Genomic DNA, 25,640 nt, shown 5'->3' with positions numbered 1-25,640 from the left:
AATCAAGGTCTCTACTTTTTTTTGTAGTTACTTGGATTTGAATGTGAATGTTATTCTCTACACAATTAAATGCTAAGAGAGGAATGCCTAATTATAATTTTTGTTTATTATTTTGTTGGCCTAAAAGTAGTCCAATAGTAATAAGAATAATATTAAAACTAACGATTATTCTTAATCTCAATTTTACTAATCGCCAAGGTGGCACATGAAAATCACATCAAGGGCCAGACATATATAATTTATTGAAATTATTTTTATTTAATCGAACAAATCAAAGAAAACTAAAAAGTCAACTAAAAAGTTGCTTTGACATCATAGCATTTAGTCGAGCAAAAAAAGAAAAAACTTTCTGATTACACGTTTACAAGTATGTTTCACATGCCTAAATTTGACAATTCAAAGGTTGTGTGGGACATTTTAAAGTAGAAGATTGTTGATCATGTAGTTGACATGTCCCATACAGCCTAGCCTTCTGGCATGTAATCATGTGCGCATCAAACCCTCGAAATTACAAATAAACTTTGCAATCAAGAAAAACTCACATGGAACCTATTTCATGAACCAAAATATGATGCATCAATGTTGGCTATTTAGTCACATAGTAACCCATTTCCAGCCACCATCTTTGATGCATTAATTAATGTGCTCTAGGCCAAACCAAATTGTTTTTTAAAAATGTCTTCATTTAAATGTTTTATTATATTTTCAGTTAATTTTCTCTCATTACAGATATATGTTATTGTTGTTTTAAAGGCCTTTATACTTGTATGTTATTCTGGTGGAGACTGCTAATTCCCACCTGAATAAGTTCATGGTTTTATTTTGAAGTCAACATGGTCGTATTTCCGGTAAGGTTTGTTTCATTTCTGTTATCTTGACAAAGCACGTTTGCTGAATCTGACGTCACCATGTGATGTGACAGAAAGGCATCCAGAGAAAAATGTTCAATGAAAACATTGAGTCCCATTCCCTGGTGCGGTCATGATGTATGGACCAACATCATCACCCGACACAGTTTGAACGTTAAATTAAATGTTCGCTCTTGTAGCACAATCAACCACTTCTTTTCCCACGCAGTAATGTAAATCTATGATTTTATGTGCATGCATGTCTGTGTATGTGATTACATTGTGTGAAATTATTTGACTAATATTAACTAGTTACTTTACTACGGAAGAGGATTAGGGCCACATGTGAGTTCTGAGTTTAAAGTCAGAGTTGACTTTAAACAATTTATTTTACATTTACTTTAATCTCAGAATTCTGACTTTATTCTCAGAATTTAAATAAGGGTTTCACATGTGGCCTGAATTTAAATACATTTTTTACAGGTGGCTCTAATATTCTTCCGTATTTTACAAATGAAAGTTTTAGAAAAAACATATAATAAGCTTTTAAAATACAATACATTGTTAAATACTTTTGACCCCTTACAAAAAAACAGCGTCTAGTTGGGGATTCTTGTTTCAGATGTCTAGGAGATGTAAACTTTTCCACAAAAGAAACATTTCTCCTCTAAGATAATAATATATTAAGAATAAGAATAAGAATAAACTATATAAAAAAATAATAAACTAATCAAGTCTATGGTTAACAGAAGAGGAGTTATACATGAAAACCTAATTAAAATAAACACCACCGCTGCAAAAGTACAACTAAATCGAAAAATTAAATGTGGGCTCTTAAACATCAGATCTTTATCAACGAAAGCTGGATTGGTAAATGATTTAATATCAGATAATAAGATTGATTTATTTTGTCTCACTGAAACCTGGCTGAGACATGAAGAATATGTCAGTCTAAATGAATCTACTCCACCTGGTCATATTAATACTCACATTCCTCGAGGTACTGGCCGAGGAGGTGGAGTTGCGGCCATATTTGACTCAAACCTCTTGATCAATCCTAAGCCTAAACTAAACTATAACTCTTTTAAAAACCTTGTTCTTATGCTCTCAAACCCAACATGGAAAACAATAAAGCCAGTTTTATGTGTTACTGTGTACCCCCCTCCTGGTCCGTATTCTGAATTTCTATCTGAATTCTCAGAATTTTTATCAAATTTAGTCCTTAAAACAGATAAAGTAATTATTGTAGGTGACTTTAATATTCATGTGGATGTTGATAGTGATAGCCTTAATAATGCATTTATCTCAATATTAGATTCAATTGGGTTCAGTCAAAATGTACATGAACCAACTCACTGTTTAAACCACACTCTGGACCTTGTTCTGGGATATGGTGTTGAAATTGAAAGTTTATCAGTGTGTCCACATAATCCTCTTTTATCAGACCATTTTTTAATAACTTTTGAAGTCCTGTTACTGGACTACAAGCCAGTAGGCAAAATATCCTACGCTCGATGTTTATCTGAAAGTGCTGTGACTAAATTTAAGGAAGTGATTCCATCAGCACTTAATTCAATACCAGGACTCAATATCAATATGACAGAGGACTCCAATGCTAACTTTAGTCCCTCCCAAATTAATCATCTTGTTGATAGCGCTGCAGCCTCACTGCGAATAACACTCGACTCTGTCGCTCCTCTAAAGAAGAAGATCATAAAACAGAAAAAGAAAACTCCATGGCTTAATTTACAAATCCGCAAACTAAAACAAAAGTCGAGAAATCTTGAAAGTAAATGGCGTTCCACTAAATTGGAAGAATCTTGTTTAGTCTGGTTAGATCATCTTAAAACGTATAATGCCAGAGCAGCTTATTACTCTTCCTTAATAGAAGAAAATAAGAACAACCCCAGGTTTCTTTTCAGCACTGTAGCCAGGCTGACAGAGAGCCACAGCTCTACAGAGCCTTCTATTCCTATATCTCTCAGTAGTGACGACTTCATGAGCTTCTTTAACGATAAAATTATAATTATTAGAGACAAAATTACTCTCCTCCTGACCTCAATTGGTAATGACTTAACTTCAACTGTTGGAATTTTAAAAACATCTGTAACTCCTGAAATATATCTAGACTGTTTTACTCCAATCAACCTTAACCAACTAACTTCAACAATCTCATCGTCTAAGCCATCAACCTGTCTTTTATACCCGATTCCAACTAAACTGTTTAAAGAAGTTTTACCCTTAATTAACACTTCGTTATTAAATATAATCAACCTGTCTCTATTATCTGGCTATGTACCAAAATCCTTTAAAGTAGCTGTAATAAAACCACTTCTTAAAAAGCCTAGTCTTGATCCAGAGGTTTTAGCCAACTATAGGCCGATATCTAACCTTCCCTTTCTCGCTAAAATCCTTGAGAAAGCAGTCGCAAAACAGTTGTGTGACTTTTTACATAATAATAGTTTATTTGAGGTTTTTCAATCTGGATTTAGAGTTCATCATAGCACAGAGACGGTACTGGTGAAAGTTACCAATGACCTTCTATTGGCATCAGACAAAGGACTTGTCTCTGTTCTTGTCTTGTTAGACCTCAGTGCTGCTTTCGACACTGTTGATCATGACATTCTACTACAGAGACTGGAACATTGTGTTGGCATAAAAGGAACCACATTAAGCTGGTTCAAGTCCTATTTATCTGAGCGATCTCAATTTGTACTTGTTAACGATAAATCCTCCATGACAGCCAAAGTCAGTCTTGGAGTTCCGCAGGGTTCTGTACTTGGACCGATTCTATTCACCTTATATATGCTTCCTTTGGGCAATATTATAAGGAACCACTCTATAAACTTTCATTGTTATGCTGATGATACCCAATTATATCTATCAATTAAACCAGATGAAACCAATCAATTGGCTAAACTTCAAGCATGCCTTAAGGACATAAAAACTTGGATGTCTAGCAACTTTTTGATGTTAAACACAGACAAAACTGAAGTTATTATACTTGGCTCTAAACGCCTCCGAAACGCATTTTCTAATGACATAGAAGCTCTGGATGGCATTAACTTGGCCTCCAGCACCACTGTAAGGAATCTTGGCGTCATCTTTGATCAAGATCTGTCGTTTAACTCCCACATAAAACAAATCTCAAGGACTGCCTTCTTTCATCTACGTAACATTGCAAAAATAAGACACACCCTGTCTCAAAATGATGCAGAAAAACTAGTCCATGCATTTGTTACTTCAAGGCTGGATTACTGCAACTCATTGTTATCAGGTTGTCCCAAAAAGTCGCTTAAAACTCTTCAGTTGATCCAAAATGCAGCGGCACGTGCATTGACTAGAACAAGGAAATGGGATCATATTACTCCTGTATTAGCTGCTCTGCACTGGCTCCCGGTAAAATACAGAATAGAATTCAAAATCCTTCTCCTGACTTACAAATCAATTAATGGTCAGGCTCCAGCATATCTTAAAGATCTCATAGTACCTTATAAACCAACTAGAGCATTACGCTCCCAGACTGCAGGGTTACTTGTGTTTCCTAGAGTCTCTAAGAGTACAATGGGAGCCAGAGCCTTCAGCTATCAAGCTCCTCTCCAGTGGAACCAGCTTCCAGTTTGTGTTCGGGAGGCAGACACACTCTCCACATTTAAGAGCAGGCTAAAGACTTTCCTTTTTGATAAAGGTTATAGTTAGGGCTGGCTCAGGTTTTCCCTGGATCAGCCCCTAGTTATGCTGCTATAGGCTTAGACTGCCGGGGGACACCTCCCTGCTCTCTTCCTTCTCTTCCTCTCTCCTCCCCTCCCTCTCTCTTCTTCTCCCTCTCTATCTGTATGCATTTATGTAAATGTATGTTACTAACTCACCATCCGGGGTATCATCCCTGGAGTTTCTGTCTCTCATGTGGCAGATTGCCACTGATAAAGTTTACGTCAGGATCATGAATCGTGACAGCGCCTGCTGACCTGGTCCTGCTGGACATCGGGAAGCCTTATTGACATTTTCCTGGATTCATCCATACTTTCTATTTCTTTTTTTTCCAACACAACATAATTTCTGTCAAATGTTGTATTTGTACTATGTTGTTTATCCTGTACACACGACATCTATTGCACGTCTGTCCGTCCTGGGAGAGGGATCCCTCCTCAGTTGCTCTCCCTGAGGTTTCTTCCATTTTTCCCCTTTAATTTTGGGGTTTCTTTTTAGGAAGTTTTTCCTTGTGCGATGCGAGGGTCTAAGGACAGAGGATGTCGTAACCTGTACAGTCTGTAAAGCACACTGAGACAAATGTATAATTTGTGATATTGGGCTATACAAATAAATTTGATTTGATTTGATTTGATTTGAATAAAAAAATTCTCATCACATTTCTTAATTGTTTTTTAACTGTTTAGGGCACCAATAAGTACAATTATACAATATTTCTCAAAAGAATAGGGGACATTTTACTGCAGAATAAGAACTTTTATGTTAAGAATGAATTGGCTATATATATATATATATATATATATATATATATATATATATATATATATATATATATATATATAATTGACTTACCTTGATAGTTAAGTGTTGTTATTAATGTAAAATAATAATAATAATAATAATAAAAAGGAATCACTCAAAGTCTGCAGAACAACAAAATGTGGAATAGTGAAAAAGTCTTTCCCTTTTATTGTTGTTTACTCACTAACTCCACCCCCAGGATTTGAAAGGTGGGTCAGATATCCTGAGCAATTATGTTTGATACTTTATTATGCTGTACTTATACTGTTGTATTAGTATGTTTACTAAAGGATCCGAGCACTTCTTCCACCACGGGCCGGTTTTCCCAAAAGTAACATCATATCCTCAACTTTGTGCCTTGAATGTTCCAAAAACTGGAAGGATTTAAGCTGGAATACGAATTGAAATCTGTGCGTGGATTGATTTGTCCCCTTGAGAGTATTTTTGCTCCCTGCGGAGTTCAGAAGTACAGCTCAGCTGTGCAGGTCACTGCTGCTGCTGCTGCTACTGCTGTTCAGTAATCTCACACTGCTGCAGCTGTTAAAACATGTCGAGTTTATTCACCAACTACTCACTGCTGTACAGAGACTAATCACTTTACACTATGTTAAACATATGGTTGGACAGTGTAAATGAACACTTCTGCATATAGGGTGATGTAATACTGGACATGTGTATACAGAGTGTTTCACATATTACTATATCAAGTCAAATTATATTAAATACATGAATTTCTCCCCATAATATCATACTTTGTCATGTCAAATAATTTCTATATAACGTATTAACACTTCATTCTCTTTGCATTATCAACTTTTTCCTCAAAATATCCAGAATTTTAATAGTTGTTAGTTGTTCCCTGTCCGGCCCAAGTGAACCAGTTGGGAGAATGTGCTGATGAAATTTTCTTTGGTCCGATGGTCACATTCAACTCTTTGGTTTGTACAGCACTTTAAAAATCAACAAAATATCAGGTGTGGCTCATCCCCGGCTAATGCCAGCATCCTGCTGGGTTAAGATAATTAACAGCAGAGCTTGTAGTGGTAAGGTTGTGGTGAAGCTTAAAGGGGTAAATGCTATATCTGTATAGAACTTTGGCACACAGGGACAGTGGCTTTGGGAGACATCTCTGAATGGGTTTCAGTTTAAAGCTAAAGTTTAAAAAAAGGTATGAATTTTTCCATAAATTGCATTTTTTTTTTATGTTACAATTGTAAACATTATCAAAATCAAATAATACTTATAACAAAAGGAATCACTTAATGATGATGTGGAATAGTGAAGTCTTTCCCTTTTATTTTATTATATATTTTATTATTATAGTTCCAGTCCTTGATCAGTGGGCTTTCATCTAGTGTTAACAGTGTTCAAGAGAAGAGTCCCCCCTAGTGTGGTATTTATGACCTTGTTAGTGGACATTCTCTCAGAGCTCAGAATTCACAAGTTGTGACGTGTTTGCTGACGTTGCCAGTAATGGCGGAGGACATGGAAGGTTTTTTTGGTGCGTAATAACCTAATATATTGTTATTTTAGTGGTATAGAGTTTTTCAGAGACAAAAGCAAAAAGGACAGGCTGGGCAGGAAAAGTGCTTGCTTACGTATAATAGAGGTGTCAAGTCTTCGCGGAAAATTTCTCAAATATTAATAAAATAAAAACTAAGTTTTACTATGGGGAATTAAAAAATGCATGTGCAAGTTTGTCATATTTGTCTTTGTATACATTTCATATGTTCATATATAAGTTTCAAAACATTTCAACAAAGTGTTATTTAACAAGATGGGTAAATCCAGTCAGACATCAATTAAAAACGAAAAATATATTGTATAATTTCATGCACCTTACATGCATAAGACTGAGAGTACCTATCTCCACAGAAATTAGGCTACTTAAAAAAAGATAATCATTTGTTATATTCAGACTCTGTTTAATTAAGAAACAATGTTTTCAATATTGAGAGTACATTAAGTTACATTATGTTATGAGTTACTGGAAAAGAACTAAAACAAGATTATGTTTTGCTAATGGATATTCTTTTCAACAATGTTTGACTTTTCTTTTTTCCCCCCATTACACCACAATGTAAAATGAATGGTACTTCTCTATATAAAATATGGGGTATTTAACAAATGTTTTTTTGGAACAGTAAATAGCCTGTATGTTCAACACAATGAGGTTCTTCCCAGTAACAAATCCTAACATACTGTTCCAATCCTGTGATTGTACCCCCCACCTGGCCCAGTCAGGCCGGATTAATGCTACAGGATCAGTCAAACAAGATTACCCAACTGTTGGACCAAATGCCTGGACAATAAGCCGACAAGTGCCCTGTGTACTTGAGAATATAGCCTACAAGACAGGTAAGACAAGCAAAGCAGTGACAATAAGTTAGGAAATGATCAGGGCTTGTTGTTGTTGTTTTTTTTGGTTTGTTTTTTAAAGAAGAGAGACAATTAGTTCCCTTCTAGGCTGCACGTTAAATCTTATAACGTGCCCTAATTAACCAGGAGGAGGGAGGCACAATTTAGAGTGGGATCCTCTGAGAAGCGACATGAAACATGCAACTTCCGGCAAGAGCTTTCAAAATAAAATAATTCTTATGTTGTCCTATATAGCCTACTTAATATTAATACAATAAATCAAGTGAGTGGGGTTGCTCTAGGCAGGCTATCTACAGTGAATGTAGTCGATGACTCCGAGTGGTGACGGTAGAATATGATCAAGATATAATAATGGGTTTCTTTGTGTTGCACATTAATTCCTAACATTCCACATGTTTTTTTTTTAATAAGAAATGAAAAATACATTGTTGTGAAAGAGATTTTATTTTCTTTATTTATTAGTGTATTATTATAAATGTGTTTCTTTGTGAATGTAATATTATATGTTAAGATTCGATTGCTGAAATCACCTTTTTTCTAGCCTCTTATAGTTTAGGATTTTTCTCAGTATTTAATGTTCAAAAAGTAGTGACAAGCGGCAGAAATAAAGGGCAAACCCGTTACGAGTTTGAATTTCAAATTGGAAATGTATCAAATTTAAATTGAAGGGAGATTTAGGCTACACGACGTCCGGCGCTTTTCTTGCTGCACTGCTGACCCTGTTCCCCAACATACCGTTACTGTTTACGGTTTAATATTACGTTAGTTAGACTTACCTTGTTTCAAACGTCGTCGACGTGGACTGTTTCGTAAAAACCGTAAACAAAGTCTCTTCGTTCTTTGATGAACTCCTCCTGTTGGACCTGTAGTTGTTCTCCGAGGGAATTCCAGCAGAAGACCGCCGATAAAGTCTGTGAAACTCCCCGGCTTGTGGTTCAAGTCCCGGACACAAATACAAACATTACACCGTGTACCGTTGGTCACTAAAAAAAGACTATTGCCCTCTCCGTCTCCCAGCCTGGCCATTGGTCATCTGAAACCGCTACTGGTGGTTTCATCAATCCCTCCTGTCCACCTCCTCCTCCTTATCCCCCCCTTCATGTCCTCCAGCCTGGCAGCGCATTTAGATGTGTTCGATACCCAACCTCCCCCTCTAGTGCTTCTACTGTGTAGTATAGTATGTCACATTCAAATATTTCGTTTCCTTTAAAAATGTCTTTGATATAGTGTGTTCTTCAACTGTTCCTTAATTTGCAAACCTTCAACTATGCACAAACCATCAGCCATAGACTGAATTTAGATTTCTTATAAATAGTTTTTATTAGAGCTAGTTTAACTGCTTATTCAAAGTAGGCTCAGATTAAGATGATTTAAAGCTCCTTTGTGAACAGTGTATTAAAAAGACAATCCAGGAGTAAATTGGTACAATTGATGTGTTGCTGAGTGTTGCCCTCTGACACTTTTTACATTTTTGGTATTGCCACTGGGAGTCACCAAACTTAATGTTTCCAACACAGAGCACTTAAGGTGCCAGGATTGTTTTTTGGTGAGGGCCACTGAAGTGTAAGTAATGTAGGTTTTACATTTTTTTTTATCCAGGCCTACAAGTCATATTCTCTGCGTATAGCTTAAATGAACATTTATGTGTGTATATGCAAAAGTTGCACTTGAGATTCCCCTGTCTGTATTTTCACTGTGCTGCTGAAGCCTTGCAGTGCACTCATGAGTGTATTTCATATCTAGCTTTATACTGCTTTATCTAGCCAATGAAAATATAGGATCATGTGTGAAATAATGTGTAGTTTCCACTCTATAAAAAGTACTCAACTCCAAGATCAATGAAGTCAATACACCAACTCTCATTGTTCAGTCATGGCTTTTATTTAAAGCGGTTTAAATCGATGTTTCTTTAAAGGTTTTTTTTACAAACGTGACATTGTGCTCATAGTTATGAACCAATAGAGAATTATCACCTAAATATGCGGCTCCCCTCGACTTTATAGAACATTATAGTGAGTTTCAGTTTATTGTTTAGCTGTACTTCTGATCACCAAATCATGAAAACATTTTTTTGCTGAATGCAAAACTTCTTCTTATGCCACTGTTTTATTCTTCAATATAATATTTTTCAGTGCAAATACAATTTTCTGCAATAAAAGCTTTTTTTTGTGAACGATGGGGCTGATTGTGTTATCGTTATGCATCTCAGGTAGGCTTCTAAACATCTCCTCTGCACTGTGTGAGGAAAAATGATGTAACTATTACATCACCACAAACCTGGGAGTATGTATTACAGATGTTTTGTAACATTTGCTGATGAAACTGTGAAACCCTCAGTTGATAAAAACCATTGCTGCTATATGGAATTAATTAAACATCACTCTCTGTATTCAAGACTCACCCCTATATCTATTGTTGCAATCTCTCCTCGCAGCCACAGAGGTGCGCTCTTCACAAGTAAACCCAGCACCTTTACAAATACATGCATTGTAAAAAGCCAATATTTAGGGGAACTTATAATTGTATACTCCGCCCTGGAGCCTTTGTGTCTCGGCATTGAGAGTATGTGTCTTTATTACATGCATACAACACAAACAGGAAACCACAGAGATGTACACCACGTCTGCTTCTCTATTCAACATATCTGTTGTGCAGATACAAGCAAAAAGCAGAAGGTTAGGTCGGCCGCAGACGCACAAGACCTGTCCTTTAATCCCACACTGCTTCACTTCTGTTTCTCTTTCCATCCATGGCTTATGTGTTTTTTAAGGAGCTTTCAGAATTACACAAATAAAATGTACGCATGAAACCAAATTACTGATACAATCGTGATGTAAATAACAACGGGGATTATGACGTGACCCTGTATGCCTACAAGCTCAGTTTCTATTTCTCAGCTCAGCTATGTTGCCTCTCTGCCACAATATAATTTAGTTAATTAGTTTGCTGCTTTTGGGTCATTTAAGTCACGTTGTCCTACAAAATACTTTTTTGAATCTGGCCATTTGGTGGACAAGACATGTTTCTCATAAAACGTAAATGTTTTTTAACAATTCCTCACAGTCACTCATGTGCATACACTTACACTACTGGCAAAATGTTGGGTTATGTGTCATGGACCCTTTAAACATGTAGAAAACAGCCCTGCCAATTGCATTGTAAATGAAGTATAAAGTAGTACACTCAAAAGTACCTCAACATTGCAAAGTACAGTAAGCTTATGGGTGAATGTACGTAGTTATTTTTCCATGACAGGCGTTTTCCCAGACAGCTTAATGTTGATGTCCAAAACAAACAAAAACTGCTGACACTGACATTCATCGCTGCAGAATGATTCCGTTTCTGTTTGCATCGGAGGTCAGTGTGAAGACAGCGCTTCTCTCCACCCAGGGTAGTATTGACTTAGGAGGAGGCTCTGCCTTAAAGGAATACTTAACTCCCCAAACTATCATTTGTATATCAATTACTCACACACTTCCACACAAACAGTCTCACGCTTGCACAGGCATGCTTCTTGTCTGTGCAAGTACTGTTTATGTGGAAGTGTATTTAATAGTAAGGTTTTAGCAAAAATGCATGTGTTTGGTAAGTAGGGATCATAGGACTGGATAAAAGATAAAAAGAGACTTGGCTTATACTGCACGAGTTGTGTGAGAGTGAAGAGTTATTGATATGCAAATGATCATTTTGTGGGTGAAGTATTTTAATGGCTAAAGTCAGTGCAGTCTTGTGCAGTTAGTGCCATAGACCGGAGAGAAACATGACTGGCTGCAGCCTTGATCAACAGTGGTATGTATTTGTGGATATTAATCTGTATATGCCAACCCTGCAATTGCCTGTAAGTCTGCAAACAGCTTGACTTCTGTCCTGGTAATTGTGCTATTAAAGGTTTATGAAATGTAATTTTCTAGTTTTGTGAATTTTAAGAAACATATGTTTTAAGCTTTAAGCGGAAATGTATTTGTAGATTGCGGGAGGCAGGATGTGTGGCTTTGTGAAATGACTTGGCTAATTGTAATTTCACTGCATGTGAATTATTAGATATCCTGCTCGTATAATTGTCTTTGTACTACTGCACAAAGCTCAATGTAACTCACTATGGGGTGCTCACTTACTCGGAGAGACGCCATGCATGCATGCATTAAAGATCTGTCAGAGAATGAATAGAGAAATATTGTGTTTATGCAATTTGTTGCCTCACTCATCACTCTTTAGACAGCAACTGATTTTAAGTTGCATGTGACATGCAAAAAAAGTTTTAACTTGTGTTTTGTTTCAGCTGGCAAAGTAAGGGACGTAGAAAAGCAGAAGTCCTGCACTGAGGAAGCATCGCACTTTGTGTGATCACAAGTCGATGAAGAGGATTTTCAATATCTATGATATCAGATTAAAGATCAAATTGCATTTATCTAAATGACCAGATACCACTGGGGAGAAGTGAGGACTTTTTCATTTAAAATGTATTTTATGAAGTTATTGGTCATTTGGGTGAAGAGGCCCTTTTAAATGAATTTGAAGGGGGAAAGTGTGTCTCCATTGGGCACTGTGAAGTCCGAAAACACAATAATACTACTGCTAAAGCTAAGATCCCTTTAATAAACTATATTTAGACATTTAAACGATATGAACTTCTGAATCTGTGTGAGACAGCTTACCTGTAGCTGTGCAGAAAAGCATTTAGGCTAATATCACAGACTGTGTTGTTTTATTATTTGATTCATACAGTGTATGTATAATAAATGCTGATAGTCCAACATGTCATATTAATCAGGCTGTGTCATTTCCCACCTCTCTGATCCAAACAGGCAAAGTTTCTCAACCTCAGCGTGAAGACCACGTAAGGATACGGATATGTTTGTCACAGTTCACATTACGGTGCCCTTTGCACACAAAGCAAATTTGAGGTCTGAAATAGTTTAAGGACAGAGCGTATTCTTTAATAATATGTTTATAGGGACAGGCAAGTATAGAATCCTCTAATATATCGAATACTGCTTGATATTTTAGCATTTATTGGCTAAGCAACATTTTGAAAAATGCATATATATTGCAATAAAAGATAATAGTTTAATTGTACTCAACACAAACAATATTAATACTCTATAGTATATAGTCATAGGGTTTGTAAATCAATGTTTTGGCTTGTGGACACTCCAGAGGGAAGCTCTATTTGTTTGGTGGCAAAACAAATTCACCTCAGTCACCTGAGGTGAAATATGGAATGTTTTGTTGAAAGTCAGCTTTGAAGGTGTTTGATGGCAGCGTCTGCTGAGTTCTTCATCAGTCCTTTAGCTGTTAGGCATTCTGCTCCTGTTCACATCAGAACTTTGACTATTCAAAGGAAACAGCATCCGAACGGCACTTACTTCTATGTTCCTCCTGAAGGTGTCCGTGGTGAAATAGTACGCAATTGGATCTAGTACTGTGTTGAGACATGCCAGCATCAGGCTGTAGCGGTATGCAACCTGCATGGGGCAAGATATATCTTCTCTGTGAAGAGAGAGGAGAGCCAGGATGACATGGTAAGGGAGGAAGCTGAGTAGGAAAATAAGGATGCTGGTGGCAATCATCCTCTGGATCTTTCCGCTGTCCACCAGGTTGGTCTGGGCCACAGAGCTTCGTCGGACAGCGTGGATCAAAAACAAGGAGCAGATCAGCATGATTACTAGCGGGATCCCAAACCCCACAAACAGAGTGGGTAAAACCACCGCAGGGTTTGTGGCATAGACTGGCAGACTATCAAAACAATCTTTATGGAAAACTTCTTTGCGCTTGGAAAGGTAGATGGGCAGGCTGGCACCAAAGGTGAGTATCCATATCCCGAAACAAACCAGCGGCGCTTTCTTTCTCCCTTCCTGGACAAAATGTGACATAGGGAAGGTGACAGCCATGCAACGGTCAAAGCACATGCAAGTAAGGAGAAAAATGCTTCCATACATGTTAGCCTTTAGGACCAAACCAAGGACCTCACACATCCACTGAGAAAGGTCAAGAACTCCCAGATAGTAGCAGATCCTCATGGGCAGCGTGAGGATGAGCAGTACATCTGCTATGGACAGGTTAGTCATGTAGACAATGGTTTGTGATCTGGATTTGGTGTGACTGAAGAAAAAGACCAGTGCTAGAAGATTAAAAATGAGACCCACAATGGAGATGAAGGAGTATATGCAAGCACGGAAAATGTCGTTGTGTCCTGCACTGTCGTTGTGGCAGACATTGGAGCTGTTGTTGGACATAATGACCTAAGATACAGAAGAGGAAGAAGAGTGGTTATAAAGAGTATTACATCCTCTCTGAGCAGCAAAGACACATTAGTTACAAAAACAGCAAACAGAAATAAAGAAATGTACACACTCGAGTCCAGCCATGACTTAAGGAGCTACAGCTGTGTGTTCATGACTGTTAATAGCAGGTATACAGTAATCTAACCCATATACATATCACTTTGGCTGTGTGTGTTTATGCATATGACACACATTTTGGCAAGCTTTTTATTTCCACAAAGGTTTAACCTCAGCTCCTATAGATATTAAGTATATAATAAACTGTGTAGCCAAAATACAGACACCCAATGAAACCCTTTTAGGTTTTATAAAACATATATGGTAGGTACAAATTCAAAAAGTGAGAATGCATTCCAAGCTTTTTGTTTCTATTTATTTTGCAAATGTTTCTGATTATTGATTTCTATGATTCTCACACAAAACATACATTACACAACTACGCATGCTTCTTTCCTGTCAGACAATCGTTGATGTTGTCTGACAGGTAGTATCAGACTGAATCTTGAATGACACATACACAGTAATATATCGAGAGCACACTACGGTTTCTGTAGAAATGAGTGGGCGGTGTGACTTTACCTGTCGGATGATCAAAAGAGGTGAAGACCAAGAGGCAGAGGAAGGGGAGTGTGTGTTACCCCAGCATACTGACACACTGCTATCCCTGTCACACTCTAGGTGTGTGAGATTCAGCACAGGAAGTTGACTAATCTCTCTCGCTCTCTCTCGCTCTTTGTCGTCTTTGTCGTTGTCTTCATGTAGGCCTCTACTACTTTCTGTAGACCTGTTTAGGAGAGACATTTTACATTCCAGCTTCGGATATATTTCTACACATCCACATTTTGTGCATATTTTGTATCTATTGCGTAGATTATTCCCGCCTTTTAAAATTTTCGTACTGATTTAATTTACGAAACCAGGATCTCAAGACCAAAACCAAAAACAGTGTCCACATCACTGGGGGGGAATGACACTGAGGCCTATATTTCAAACACCATGTATGCACTCTGTATGTACTGTGAAAAACACACCCTGTGTTAATAAACATGGGGGAGTGACCAACATGACACATCTTCTGTCTTTTCACAATGGGGGGAATTGCAATGAACACCATTTATGGAAGTAAGGGAAATAAGTGATCAAATCTATAAATATATATTGTTCTGGTTCTTCATAAGGATGTTATTTTTTTATTGTTTAATTAATACTTATCCATATTATATTACGACTTTAGAGCTTACATTACCTGGTGCTAAGGGAACATTTAAATATATAAATGTGAAAAATACTGACTTACTGTCTGATTCGATCAATAATATCTTGTTAAAGGTTCAATGTGTAAGATATGACAGAATTTAAACTTAAAACAATTAAATCAAATTATCAATATACACAATATAAAGAATTCATTATATTACAATAAAAATGCTGAACTACTGCAACTAAAATATAAACACTAGAGATTGTATGGACCCAGTTTAGAGATGAAATACTGCCCCCTATTTCTCTGGAGTAGGTGGCTCGGAATTACACATTGAACCTTTAAAGAGGGCCCTCTAACGGCTAATAAAATAACGTAATTTACAATGACCGAAAATGTAAATGTTATTGTAATGCAATGCCACAGATCGACAGCAAGTTAACAAACAAAAAAGGCAATTTTATATTATAATCTAATGGTGTATATGGTTCTTAAACTAAATAATGGATAACGGTTGGTTGTAGACCTCGTGGCGCAACGGTAGCGCGTCTGACTCCAGATCAGAAGGTTGCGTGTTCAAATCACGTCGGGGTCATATCTTTTTAATGGCATTATATATATAATATATAATATATTATGCAATAATGAGTTTCTTATCCCCGGGTTCATTTCTGAAATTATAATAAAATAGTAGATCTACAAGTTTAACATTAGAATTTAATTTATACAAAAGTAGGTATAGCCATAGTAAAACAATTTGTATATGAGTATCAAAAATATGTCAAATCTTTTTATTTTAGGAAATTGAGAGCATAAAAATGAGAAAGATGAGTTATAATTACCTTTAACGTGTCTATGTTATGTGTTATTCGTTTGATTTTCTTGCTATATGCTGTATATGCTAGATATAGTTTGTTATATTACATTTTTTATATTTATTTATCTTTGTCTGCATATGTCCAAGTCCCATCTGTATTGAACATTTTCTTTTTTCTTTTCCAAGTTGCGTATATATAACTGATAACACAATGACAGAATCAAATAAAATCATACATAATATATTACAGGTTTGTTTTAATATTTTAATGTTGTATGTAGAGGCAGAGTAAATGTTACCTTTGTCATCTACTGTTAACAGTTTAATCTTTAATAATGGTAAATATTTTATAAAATGGTCTTCAAAGTAACCAGTTTTTATTTTTTATCTCTTGATGTGGGTGTTTATTTCTCCCTAAAATGATAGTTAACTGTATTCTAGATTCAGTTAATCCAGGTTTAGCCTCTCCTTTAGTATCTCCTCTTTTAGCTTATGTTCAGAGCTTTATTACAAAATATTTTAAACATACAATTTTACAGATACAAATATAGCACACATCAGTTTTTTCCAATTCGTGTAATTTGAGAACAATAAAATTGATAAGGAAATAACATTCTTCTATAATCCCAGTCATTCCTCTTGAAGGATTGATATAGCGATGATGATTTGGACAGATGGGTAAACTGTGTTAATATCGACTCTCAGCCCCTATCTCATCCCCCCAAGGTGCAGCAGGTTATGATCATGGTGATGCTAAAGATGATGATGATCACTGTCAGACATTCTTCAAGAGGTCATGGTGCGTTGTCGTTGAGCTTACTACTGAGAGAAGGCAGAAACACAGGGGTTAGTTTACACACCTGGACCACAAACAAAAACCTTAGATGTTCAGTTAGAAGCTAAAAGTAAACTACTGTTTGTAGTGTGCTGGCCAATATCATTACACCTGAAAGAGGAATGGTGGGTTTTTTTGATGATGTGTTTGTGTTAAATTGTGTTTTGTGGTTTTCGGAAAGTCTAACCTTTGAAGAGAACATTTATTGTACGCGAGTCATAACCAGAAGAATAGGCGTAAATGTGTAATTTTACAAAAAACTACTTTAAACAAGTTATTGACACACTTACTAGTCTAGTCAAGCTAACATAGCTATGATGCGTGGAAGGGGGAATGTGTCCGAAAGTCCATCAGACTGACCATTTTTGTAATAGCCTACTATAACAAAAATAAATAAACAAGAAGAAACGTGTTTCCCTTTAGCTACACATTCTAGTTAGTGTCTAGCATGCTGAACCCTTAAGTCTGCTATGGTCTCACCTCTTTGCCGCTGCAGGTTCCACAGATACATCCAAATAGTCCGTTGACCATCTGGAAGAGGCAGAGGATGAGCTCAAAGCACGCTGCCACCAGTAGAGTGGAGAACAGTCCAACATTGAATTCAACCACATTCTCTGGAAGTTTACACCAGTCCCACATCTCCTTGTCAGCCAGGTAGCTCCCGTTACTGGAAAGGATGAAAGTGTGTAGTGTAGTCAAACATAAACAGAAGAAGGTGATATAATATAATAATAATAATAATAATAATAATAATAATAATAATAATAATAATAATAATAATAATAATAATAATAATAATAATAATAATAATAATAATAATAATAATAATGCTTGTACCTGTTAGCGAAGGGCATCCCCCATCTTGGAAAGATGTTGTCTTTGTTGCTCCAGAAGCATGTTGGTCCATTAGCAAGGCCCAGGGAAGCAACACTCAGACTGTACATGGCCCCCACCACACCAAGTGCTGCGAAACCAATGGACAGGAACATCTGCATGGAGCACACACAGTGGAGTCAGTAAGGAACAAACTGCAAAACTTTGTGGAGATAATGAAAAAATAAATGTTTTTTGTTTGTAGTGTGTCTGCAAGTGTGTTTTTTTAAATTTATTAAGAGTCTTTTGTGACGTGTTTTTAATTAATGAGTCACGTATGTGTGCAAAAATGTGTAATCGATTAATAGATATAAAACATAATTTTAAAATAAGATGAAATGTGTATATTCATTTTTGTTTGGGACTTTTGGGAATTTAAAATATTAAAACGTTTTTCTTTCTTTCCTTTTAAGTATATACATTTAATGAAAACTATTAGTATATTAATAATTTGGATAAGTTTTGGTATGGTTTGTCACTATTTCAAGAGTAATGACTATATATATATTTTTTTTTTTCTTCTTATGTGTATTATGTAGTTGTATAAGTTGAAAACCACAAAAAACTAAAAGATTGCCAAATACATATAGGAGCCTCTGGTTTCTATTTATTTCCTTAGTGGGAAAATCAAATTGCAGGGACTTGCTTGAGTCAGGTAATCCATCATAATTACCATCATAATTTATTCCTTTGACCCTAATAAACGCAGATATGATATGTGTCTGGGGCAGAGGGGAGAAGCAGCGTTTTTCGATACAAACACTAGGGGTCCTCAGAGTCAGACTAGTCAGGTGTTTAAAATCTATGCATCTTTGTGTCTGAAAATGTATTCTGAAAAGTTAAAGAATACAGCTTTTTCAAGAGAACAATGTTATAGTTCAAATAGAAAGGTTTGTTTTAGAGAACACAGTATTTCAGCTACAACTGGAAGAGAATACATCAATGTAGACAAACAGACAATGACAATCGGCAACATTTCAGTCAGACAGCGTCCACATACTGTACACTTACCCCACAGCGGTTGGCACAGCAGTTCGTAGCACTGGTCAGATGAATGTGGATGGCAGGAATGAGGACCTGACCGCAGAAACGGAGGAAGGAAGAAAAAAATTGAGCGATATGACATATTTAATGTAGAGAGAGAAACAGAAACAGGGTCAAACTAACATTATTACGGAAAGAAGACCATGAAGCCCAATAGAAAACGTCCTAAAAGGAAAGCGATGTGTTCTAAGTAAAGTTAAAGTTAAAACACAGATGCACTGGACTGGATTGGACTGGAGTGCAGTGCAGTGAACTGGATTGACTTTAAAAGAGACACTCCAGCAATTTCTATAAACTTGGGTCTCCAGCCAGAGATAGATTAAAAATTGCAGGGCAAAATCAGCGCTGCAGAGGCCGAGATATCCTGACTTTTAGTCCCTAGTATGGGTTTCATTCTTGACAAACTGTGGATCCTACAATTCCCATAATGCAACACATCTTTTACACTTCATGTCACAGTCATGGATGTAAAACAACTGGATTTGACGCTGCTGCTAAATCTTGCTTACAATTGTTGTATTGCAGCAAATAATCCCCCTGCGGCCCAAAATGTATTTTCCACAGAGACCACCATTGTAAAAGAGACGTGAGTAAAACTGTCGACAGGACACCTTAAACAGCTAACAATGTTATCGATGATGTTGAGGTATCCATGGAGGTTTTATCTTCATCTAAAAATGTTCCCGTTAAAGTAGTTTTAGATGCCTAAACTTGACCAAACCTTAACCATAGAAAACAATAGTATGATTTCATCTCTGTGATGGTCATATGGAGCTTTTTGGAATCCTTGACATTAATCACGATGAATCTACTCACCAGGATTCCTCCTCCTACCAAGCCTGACATATATTTGACCTCCGCCGTGATACGTTCCGCTCCTTCCTTGTCTTCGCTTGCATACTTTGTTTCAAAGTCAGGGAAGAAGAGCAGGATGTTGCAGAGGATGGACACTGCAGCCAGGACGTAGAGCGGGATGGCAATGAATTTAGAGCAGGCTCCTGTACACATGATGTCTGCAGATCGAGGTCGTTGAAAAAGGTAAAAATGTCTAAAATTCCAACTGCTCCTCCAACCAGAATTCTCTGCTCGTTTCCTCTGACACACTTGGAGAAACGAGATGAATGTTAGTTATCACACGACAACAAGTGCAGCTTCTTGCTTCAAATGTCACAGAAAGGAACTAGAAGAGGTGTTTGAATATATATTTGAGGTTAGGTATGGTGGATTGTATAAAGGCGGAGTTATAGGAGATAATTCTAATTATTACCCCCTTTATGACCCAGACTTTATGCTGTGGGTGTGTGTTTTAGTGTGCATGTTTCCATGAGAGCCATGAAAGCTAGGTGTGTGGTCTACAGTATACCCCTTATTTTGTCAACAGAGAATAGAAAATAACAGAATGCATTATTCATTATCATTATTCTAATGACTTTTTCTAGGGATAGACGGGCGAAAGAATCGATTCATGTAAGATTCTGAGATTCTCATCTTCTAAGATTTTGAATCAATTCACAACTTCCAAAAGTCGGTTATTACATTTTTTGCAAAAGAACCTAGATATTGCTGCTGGTGGACAGTGATCCTACACACCAAGTCAAAGTTGTGTCAAGCATGATTGCGTGATGTGTAGAAAAATCATACAAAATACCAGTTTTACAATATTATTTTGTTAATTAATAAATTCTTATTGGCAAGTTTCTGAGTAATAAAAATGCAGCTACCCTAAGCCAACCAATTTTATTTATGTAACAGGCATATTTTTTTACATAACTTGAACTTGTTATTTACGAAGACACTGAGAATTGAAAAATACTAAAGCACTAAAAACCTTTCTTAAAAGAAAAAGTATTTGTACAAGTTTAGCGATAATAAATGTTTCTGGATTATGATTACTGCTGCATTAATGAATATGTTGCATTTTACTGCTGTAGATGTTTAAGGTTGATCTAATTTGAACTCCTTTTGATACTGTTGGGTAGTTACATTTTTCATATTCTGTGGAATCATCATTTGTTTGTAGCTTTGTCGCTGTCCTGTGAGAACCACGTATCTAGTTTATAAAAGGTTTAATGTCATACAGTAATCCATCCCTCCATCGTCTACCACTTATCCGGGGTCGGGTCGCGGGGGCAGCAGCTCCAGTAAGGAACCCCAATCTTCCCTTTTCCGGGCCACATCCTCCAGCTCCGACTGGGGGATCCCGAGGCGTTCCCAGGCCAGTGAGGAGATATAATCTCTCCACCGAGTCCTGGGTCTTCCCCGCGGTCTCCTCCCAGCTGGACGTGCCTGGAACACCTCCATAGGGAGGCGGCCAGGTGGCATCCTTACTAGATGCCTGAACCACCTCAACTGGCTCCTTTCAACGTAAAGGAACAGCGGCTCTACTCCGAGTCTCTCACGGATGATCTCGTGATCTCGTTCTTTCGGTCATGACCCAGACTTCATGACCATAGGTGAGGGTAGGAACGAAGATCGAGTTGGTCAGAGATCAGAGGTTCGACTATCAGCCGAACCCTCCTTTCCAGCACCTTGGAGTAGACTTTACCAGGGAGGCTGAGAAGTGTGATACCCCTGTAGTTGGCACACACTCTCTGGTCCCCCTTTTTAAATAGGGGAACCACCACCCCGGTCTGCCACCCCCTAGGCACTGTCCCAGACTTCCACGCAATGTCGACGAGGCGTGTCAACCAAGACAGCCCCTCCACACGCAAAGCCTTCAGCATTTCTGGACAGATCTCGTCAACCCCTGCGGCTTTGCCACTGTGGAGTTGTTTGACTACCTCAGTGACTTCCATCAGGGAAATTGACGATGATCCCCCATCAGCTTCCAGCTCTGCCTCTACCATAGAGGGCGTGTTAGTCGGATTCAGGAGTTCCTCAAAGTGCTCCTTCCACCGGCCGATAACTTTCTCAGTCGAAGTCAGCAGGGTCCCACCCTTGCTGTACACAGCTTGTATGGTTCACCGCTTCCCCCTCCTGAGGTTCCGGACGGTTTTCCAGAAGCACCTTGGTGTCGACCGAAAATCCTTCTCCATAGCTTCTCCGAACTTCTCCCACACCCGCTGCTTTGCCTCTGACACGGCAGGCTGCCGCCCTTCGAGTCCGTCGGTACCCTGCAACTGTTTCCAGAGTCCTCCTGGATAACATAACCCGGAAGGACTCCTTCTTCAGTCGAACGGCTTCCCTGACCACTGGGGTCCACCACGGTGTTAGAGGGTTATCGCCCCTTGAGACCACAGCTCATCACCGCAGCTTCAGCAATAGAGGTTTTGAACATCGCCCACTCAGGTTCAATGCCCCCAACCTCCACAAGGATGTCTGAAATTCAGACATCCCCATACAGTAATGTTAAGTGTTATTCTGGTGTCGCTGATAAACTGTTGATCTTTCGGATTTCACAGGAAGCTCTGATTATTCTGCTGCTGTTGTGACGTTCATTCGTTTTACTGTCAAGTCACTTTTACTAAACACACAAACAAATCAGCAAACACTGAGCTATTGTCCTGCAGAGCCTTATTGCCAGGAAACAATGGAACCATTTGATAAGATAACATCTGGACAAGAAAATGTGGTTAGAGTTTATTAAAGTTGAGCTAAAATCCGCAGATAAAACACATTCATATTCCCCGGGCTCCTCTAAATGCTAGATGCAGTACATCAGCATCCTCTGTACTACGTGTGCAGTTTCAACGCATATTATATATTTATTTTACTTAAGTATGAGTACTAAAATCACCGTGTTAAAATCCTGCATTGAAAATATTATTTAAGTAAAAGTTTGTAAGTATAATCAGGAAAATGTACTTAAAGTATTAAAAGTAGACTGTTAGACTATTATATATTATATCATTAGAATATTTTTACTCATGCGTTAATGTAAAAAACGGATTTTGGTTGAGATGGAGCTCATTTTTAACTAGTAATTAATGATTATTTTCATAATGGATTAATCTGCTGACTATTTTCTCCATTTATCGATTGATTGTTTCGTTTGTGAGAAAATAGTGAGAAATGTCACAAATATTGATTCCTCCAACCAACAGTCCAAACCTCAACATTATGATTAATAGGCCTACATTACAATTATTAACATTATTAAAAGGAAAAGCAGCAAATCTTCACATTTGTATGAATTCATCATAACACAATTATTCATTTTGAGATGCAAATGATGTTATTCCTTTTTTGAAAAGAGTAACTTTTCCTTTGTCTTGTGGACATTTCATGCCTTTATTAGACGGTGGAGAGGTGACGAGGGAGAGAGATTCAGCAAAAGTCCCATTATGGGTGTTATATATACAGAATATACAGTTAGATCCATAAATATTTGGACATTGACACAATGTTCATCATGTTGGCTCTATACACCACCACAATGCACTTAAAGCACATATTGATTGTTTAATTTCAAGTCCATTGTGGTCGTGTACAGAGCCAAAATGATGAACATTGTGTCAATATCTAAATATTTATGGACCTAACTGTATGCTGTCATCCCAGATCCTGATCCAGCTTCTTTTTAACAGAGTACAGTAGATCAATAATGTCCCTTTAACCTTAACATCAAGTATCTTTTATCAGAACACTGATAATAAAGACCATTCTGTTTGTAGAGGCACAAGTGTGTGTGTGTGTGTGTGTGTGTGTGTGTGTGTGTGTGTGTGTGTGTGTGTGTGTGTGTGTGTGTGTGTGTGTGTCTTTATGATAGGATTACCATATCAATGAATTATGGCACCATGCAAATGTGTAGGGAGGGTGGAAATGGACTATCACCTCACATGTACTCTCTCTCTCTCTCTCTCTCTCTCTCTCTCTCTCTCTCACACACACACACACTCACACACACGCACACAATCTGTCTCCATTCTAAGCATCACCAGGTTTCAGTGGGTCGGGGTTTCCGTTACTGCCTGGGCGTATTTCTGTAGAGTTGAAGCTTGACCTGAATTTAGAATCCAGTGTGGTATCATGGATAATGATTAGCATGATGCTAAGCATTGATAAGTAGAGTCACTGTAACTCTGAGCACTGTGCTATATTTCGTCACGTTTTCAGTCCTTCATTTGATCACATATCCCCCGTCCAACCGAAGCCGTGGTGACATCACCTTAGACTTTGAGAAACGTGGATGCAATGTTCACTATTTTCAGGCGATTCATCGAGAAAATAATCAGCAGATTAATTGATGAGGAAAATAATCGGACATACCAGACATTTAACATATCACCCCCCCATATATATACAACCACCGGTCATCATGTAACAGTTGTTGTGGAATTTTTCCTGCTTTACTCTGGAGAGATGTATATAAAATCAAATACATGGTGATAGAGACAGAGTTGTCTTTGTGCATTTATTTGTGGCCACAAATGGCACCAGTTTCACAGAATACAGCGTAGTCTATGGAAGGGCACACATTGGAAGAAGACACATAGACATTTTATACAATTTGGTTTGGAGACGAGGTGATGAAAAAAAACACAGGGGGGCCGAGCCAAACTGCCCTTTGATGCTTGTAAGGTAATAGTTATGTAAACAGAATATTGGGTGATACACTCACTATTCTGTCTCAGTATGTTAATCAGTTTGATCAGGATGTGGCTGTGTCCTGTCTTTTGTTAGTTCAGTCTAATCAGGATGCGTCTGTCTTGTATTAACATGAAATGGCAGTTGGCCCTGGTTTGATTTGACCGGCACTCCTATGTTAGCATCAAATGGCAGTTGGCTTGTTTAACATAGGAAACTTATAAAATTAAAACAGTAGACATTTAAATTGCTATTACACCATCTCCATCAAACCCCACTGATGAAGACCATGACATGCAGTGAAAAGTTAAATCAAGATTATTCTGTCATTCGACTATTTCCAAGGTCATGAATGAACTTTTTCAACACAATAAAAGAGTAAATGAATTAATAATCAACAGACTCCTGATTTTAATGAGTTGTTAGCTATTAACTTATTGAAGGTCTAATGGTAATAATTGAACAATGGATGAAGATTATTTTTCTTGTTTTACTCCATGAACACTACATCCCATCTTTTACTAACTCCATAAAGTTCATAAGTCATATAGAATTCATGCAACAGGTAGGAACAGCTAAGCCTCTTCCTGTCGTATCTTCTACATTTATCTCTATGAAAGTTCCCTTTGCAGAAGTTCAGTGTTTCCCCAAATGACAGCCAACAATAGATTATATAACGTGTGTGACGTTTGAAGTATATGAGGTTTTATTGGTGTTCATTTCTGAGGTCATTACAGCTTTATGGTGATGTTATATAAATATCTGCTTCTTTGTGCCTGGCACTACCACTATGATGGTATTCTGACACACACTTGGCATACATCATCAAACACACTCAGTTGATAAAGCAGTGTGTTGTCATAAAGTGCACGGAAGAGGGAAAACAGGAGAACCCTTGTAAAGATAATTTAAAGGGAGATTCCTCTCTTCCAATGGCTGAGTTGTAGGTGGGGAGATAAAAAAAACTGCAACAAGTATTGGAAATAGGACTGAAAAATGTCCACTGATTTATTAAGAGCCATATAATAAGGTCAATAAATTAAAGCTTAACAAATAAGTAATAAAATAAGTGTGTGCAGTAAGCCTGAGAGTTGAGGATGGGGGGTATCGTGTGGAAGGGGGCTCCGTGTAAACTTATTATTCCTTTAAATATTATTTTACATTTATTTTTTATCATTATTTGTATTAATATTATTTCTTGTAGCTACTTTTTATTCTGTCTATTTTTTATTAAGATATCACACCCATTACTTTATTTAATTTATTAATGACTAACACTTCATGCATGTAAGAAAGTATGAATGTTGGGTGAAATGTATGT

At 37.4% G+C, this 25,640-nt stretch overlaps 2 protein-coding genes and 1 non-coding gene across 3 annotated transcripts; 1 reads left to right on the top strand and 2 right to left on the bottom strand.

Annotated features, from left to right (window-relative positions):
- Positions 1-12,734: 12,734 nt before the first annotated feature.
- LOC115023822 (lysophosphatidic acid receptor 6) lies at positions 12,735-14,960 on the bottom strand. Its single transcript, XM_029455087.1, has 2 exons — positions 14,603-14,960; positions 12,735-13,981 (listed from the first exon to the last, which is right to left on the bottom strand). Exons 1-2 carry the CDS (start codon positions 14,822-14,824, stop codon positions 13,028-13,030), a joined length of 1,176 nt encoding a protein of 391 aa, XP_029310947.1. The 5' UTR covers positions 14,825-14,960; the 3' UTR covers positions 12,735-13,027.
- Positions 14,961-15,747: 787 nt separating this feature from the next.
- Positions 15,748-15,819, top strand: trnaw-cca (transfer RNA tryptophan (anticodon CCA)). The gene has a single exon. It is a non-coding gene; the product is annotated as a tRNA-Trp (tRNA).
- A 1,016-nt stretch (positions 15,820-16,835) lies between these two features.
- On the bottom strand, positions 16,836-19,801 carry tm4sf21b (transmembrane 4 L six family member 21b). The gene is made up of 5 exons (XM_029455350.1): positions 19,610-19,801; positions 18,761-18,826; positions 17,714-17,865; positions 17,357-17,543; positions 16,836-16,901 (listed from the first exon to the last, which is right to left on the bottom strand). The coding sequence occupies exons 1-5, from the start codon at positions 19,799-19,801 to the stop codon at positions 16,836-16,838; spliced, it is 663 nt and encodes a 220-aa protein (XP_029311210.1).
- Positions 19,802-25,640: the final 5,839 nt, after the last annotated feature.

Source organism: Cottoperca gobio, chromosome 18, assembly GCF_900634415.1.
Source record: "Cottoperca gobio chromosome 18, fCotGob3.1, whole genome shotgun sequence".
Lineage (NCBI taxonomy): Eukaryota > Metazoa > Chordata > Actinopteri > Perciformes > Bovichtidae > Cottoperca > Cottoperca gobio.
The sequence above is the reverse complement of the archived record's forward strand: the minus strand, read 5'-3'. Positions and strand labels throughout refer to the sequence as shown.

Coding starts and splice junctions, on each gene's coding strand:
- tm4sf21b (XM_029455350.1), bottom strand. CDS start 19,801: ATGTGTACAGGAGCCTGCTCTAAATTCATTGCCATCCCGCTCTACGTC. Junction 17,544..17,713: donor GGGATGCCCTTCGCTAACAG/GTACAAGCATTA, acceptor CATCCTTTCCAG/TAACGGGAGCTACCTGGCTG. Junction 16,902..17,356: donor GAACCTGCAGCGGCAAAGAG/GTGAGACCATAG, acceptor TTTGTGGTCCAG/GTGTGTAAACTAACCCCTGT.
- LOC115023822 (XM_029455087.1), bottom strand. CDS start 14,824: ATGTCTCTCCTAAACAGGTCTACAGAAAGTAGTAGAGGCCTACATGAA. Junction 13,982..14,602: donor CTCTTTTGATCATCCGACAG/GTAAAGTCACAC, acceptor TCTGTATCTTAG/GTCATTATGTCCAACAACAG.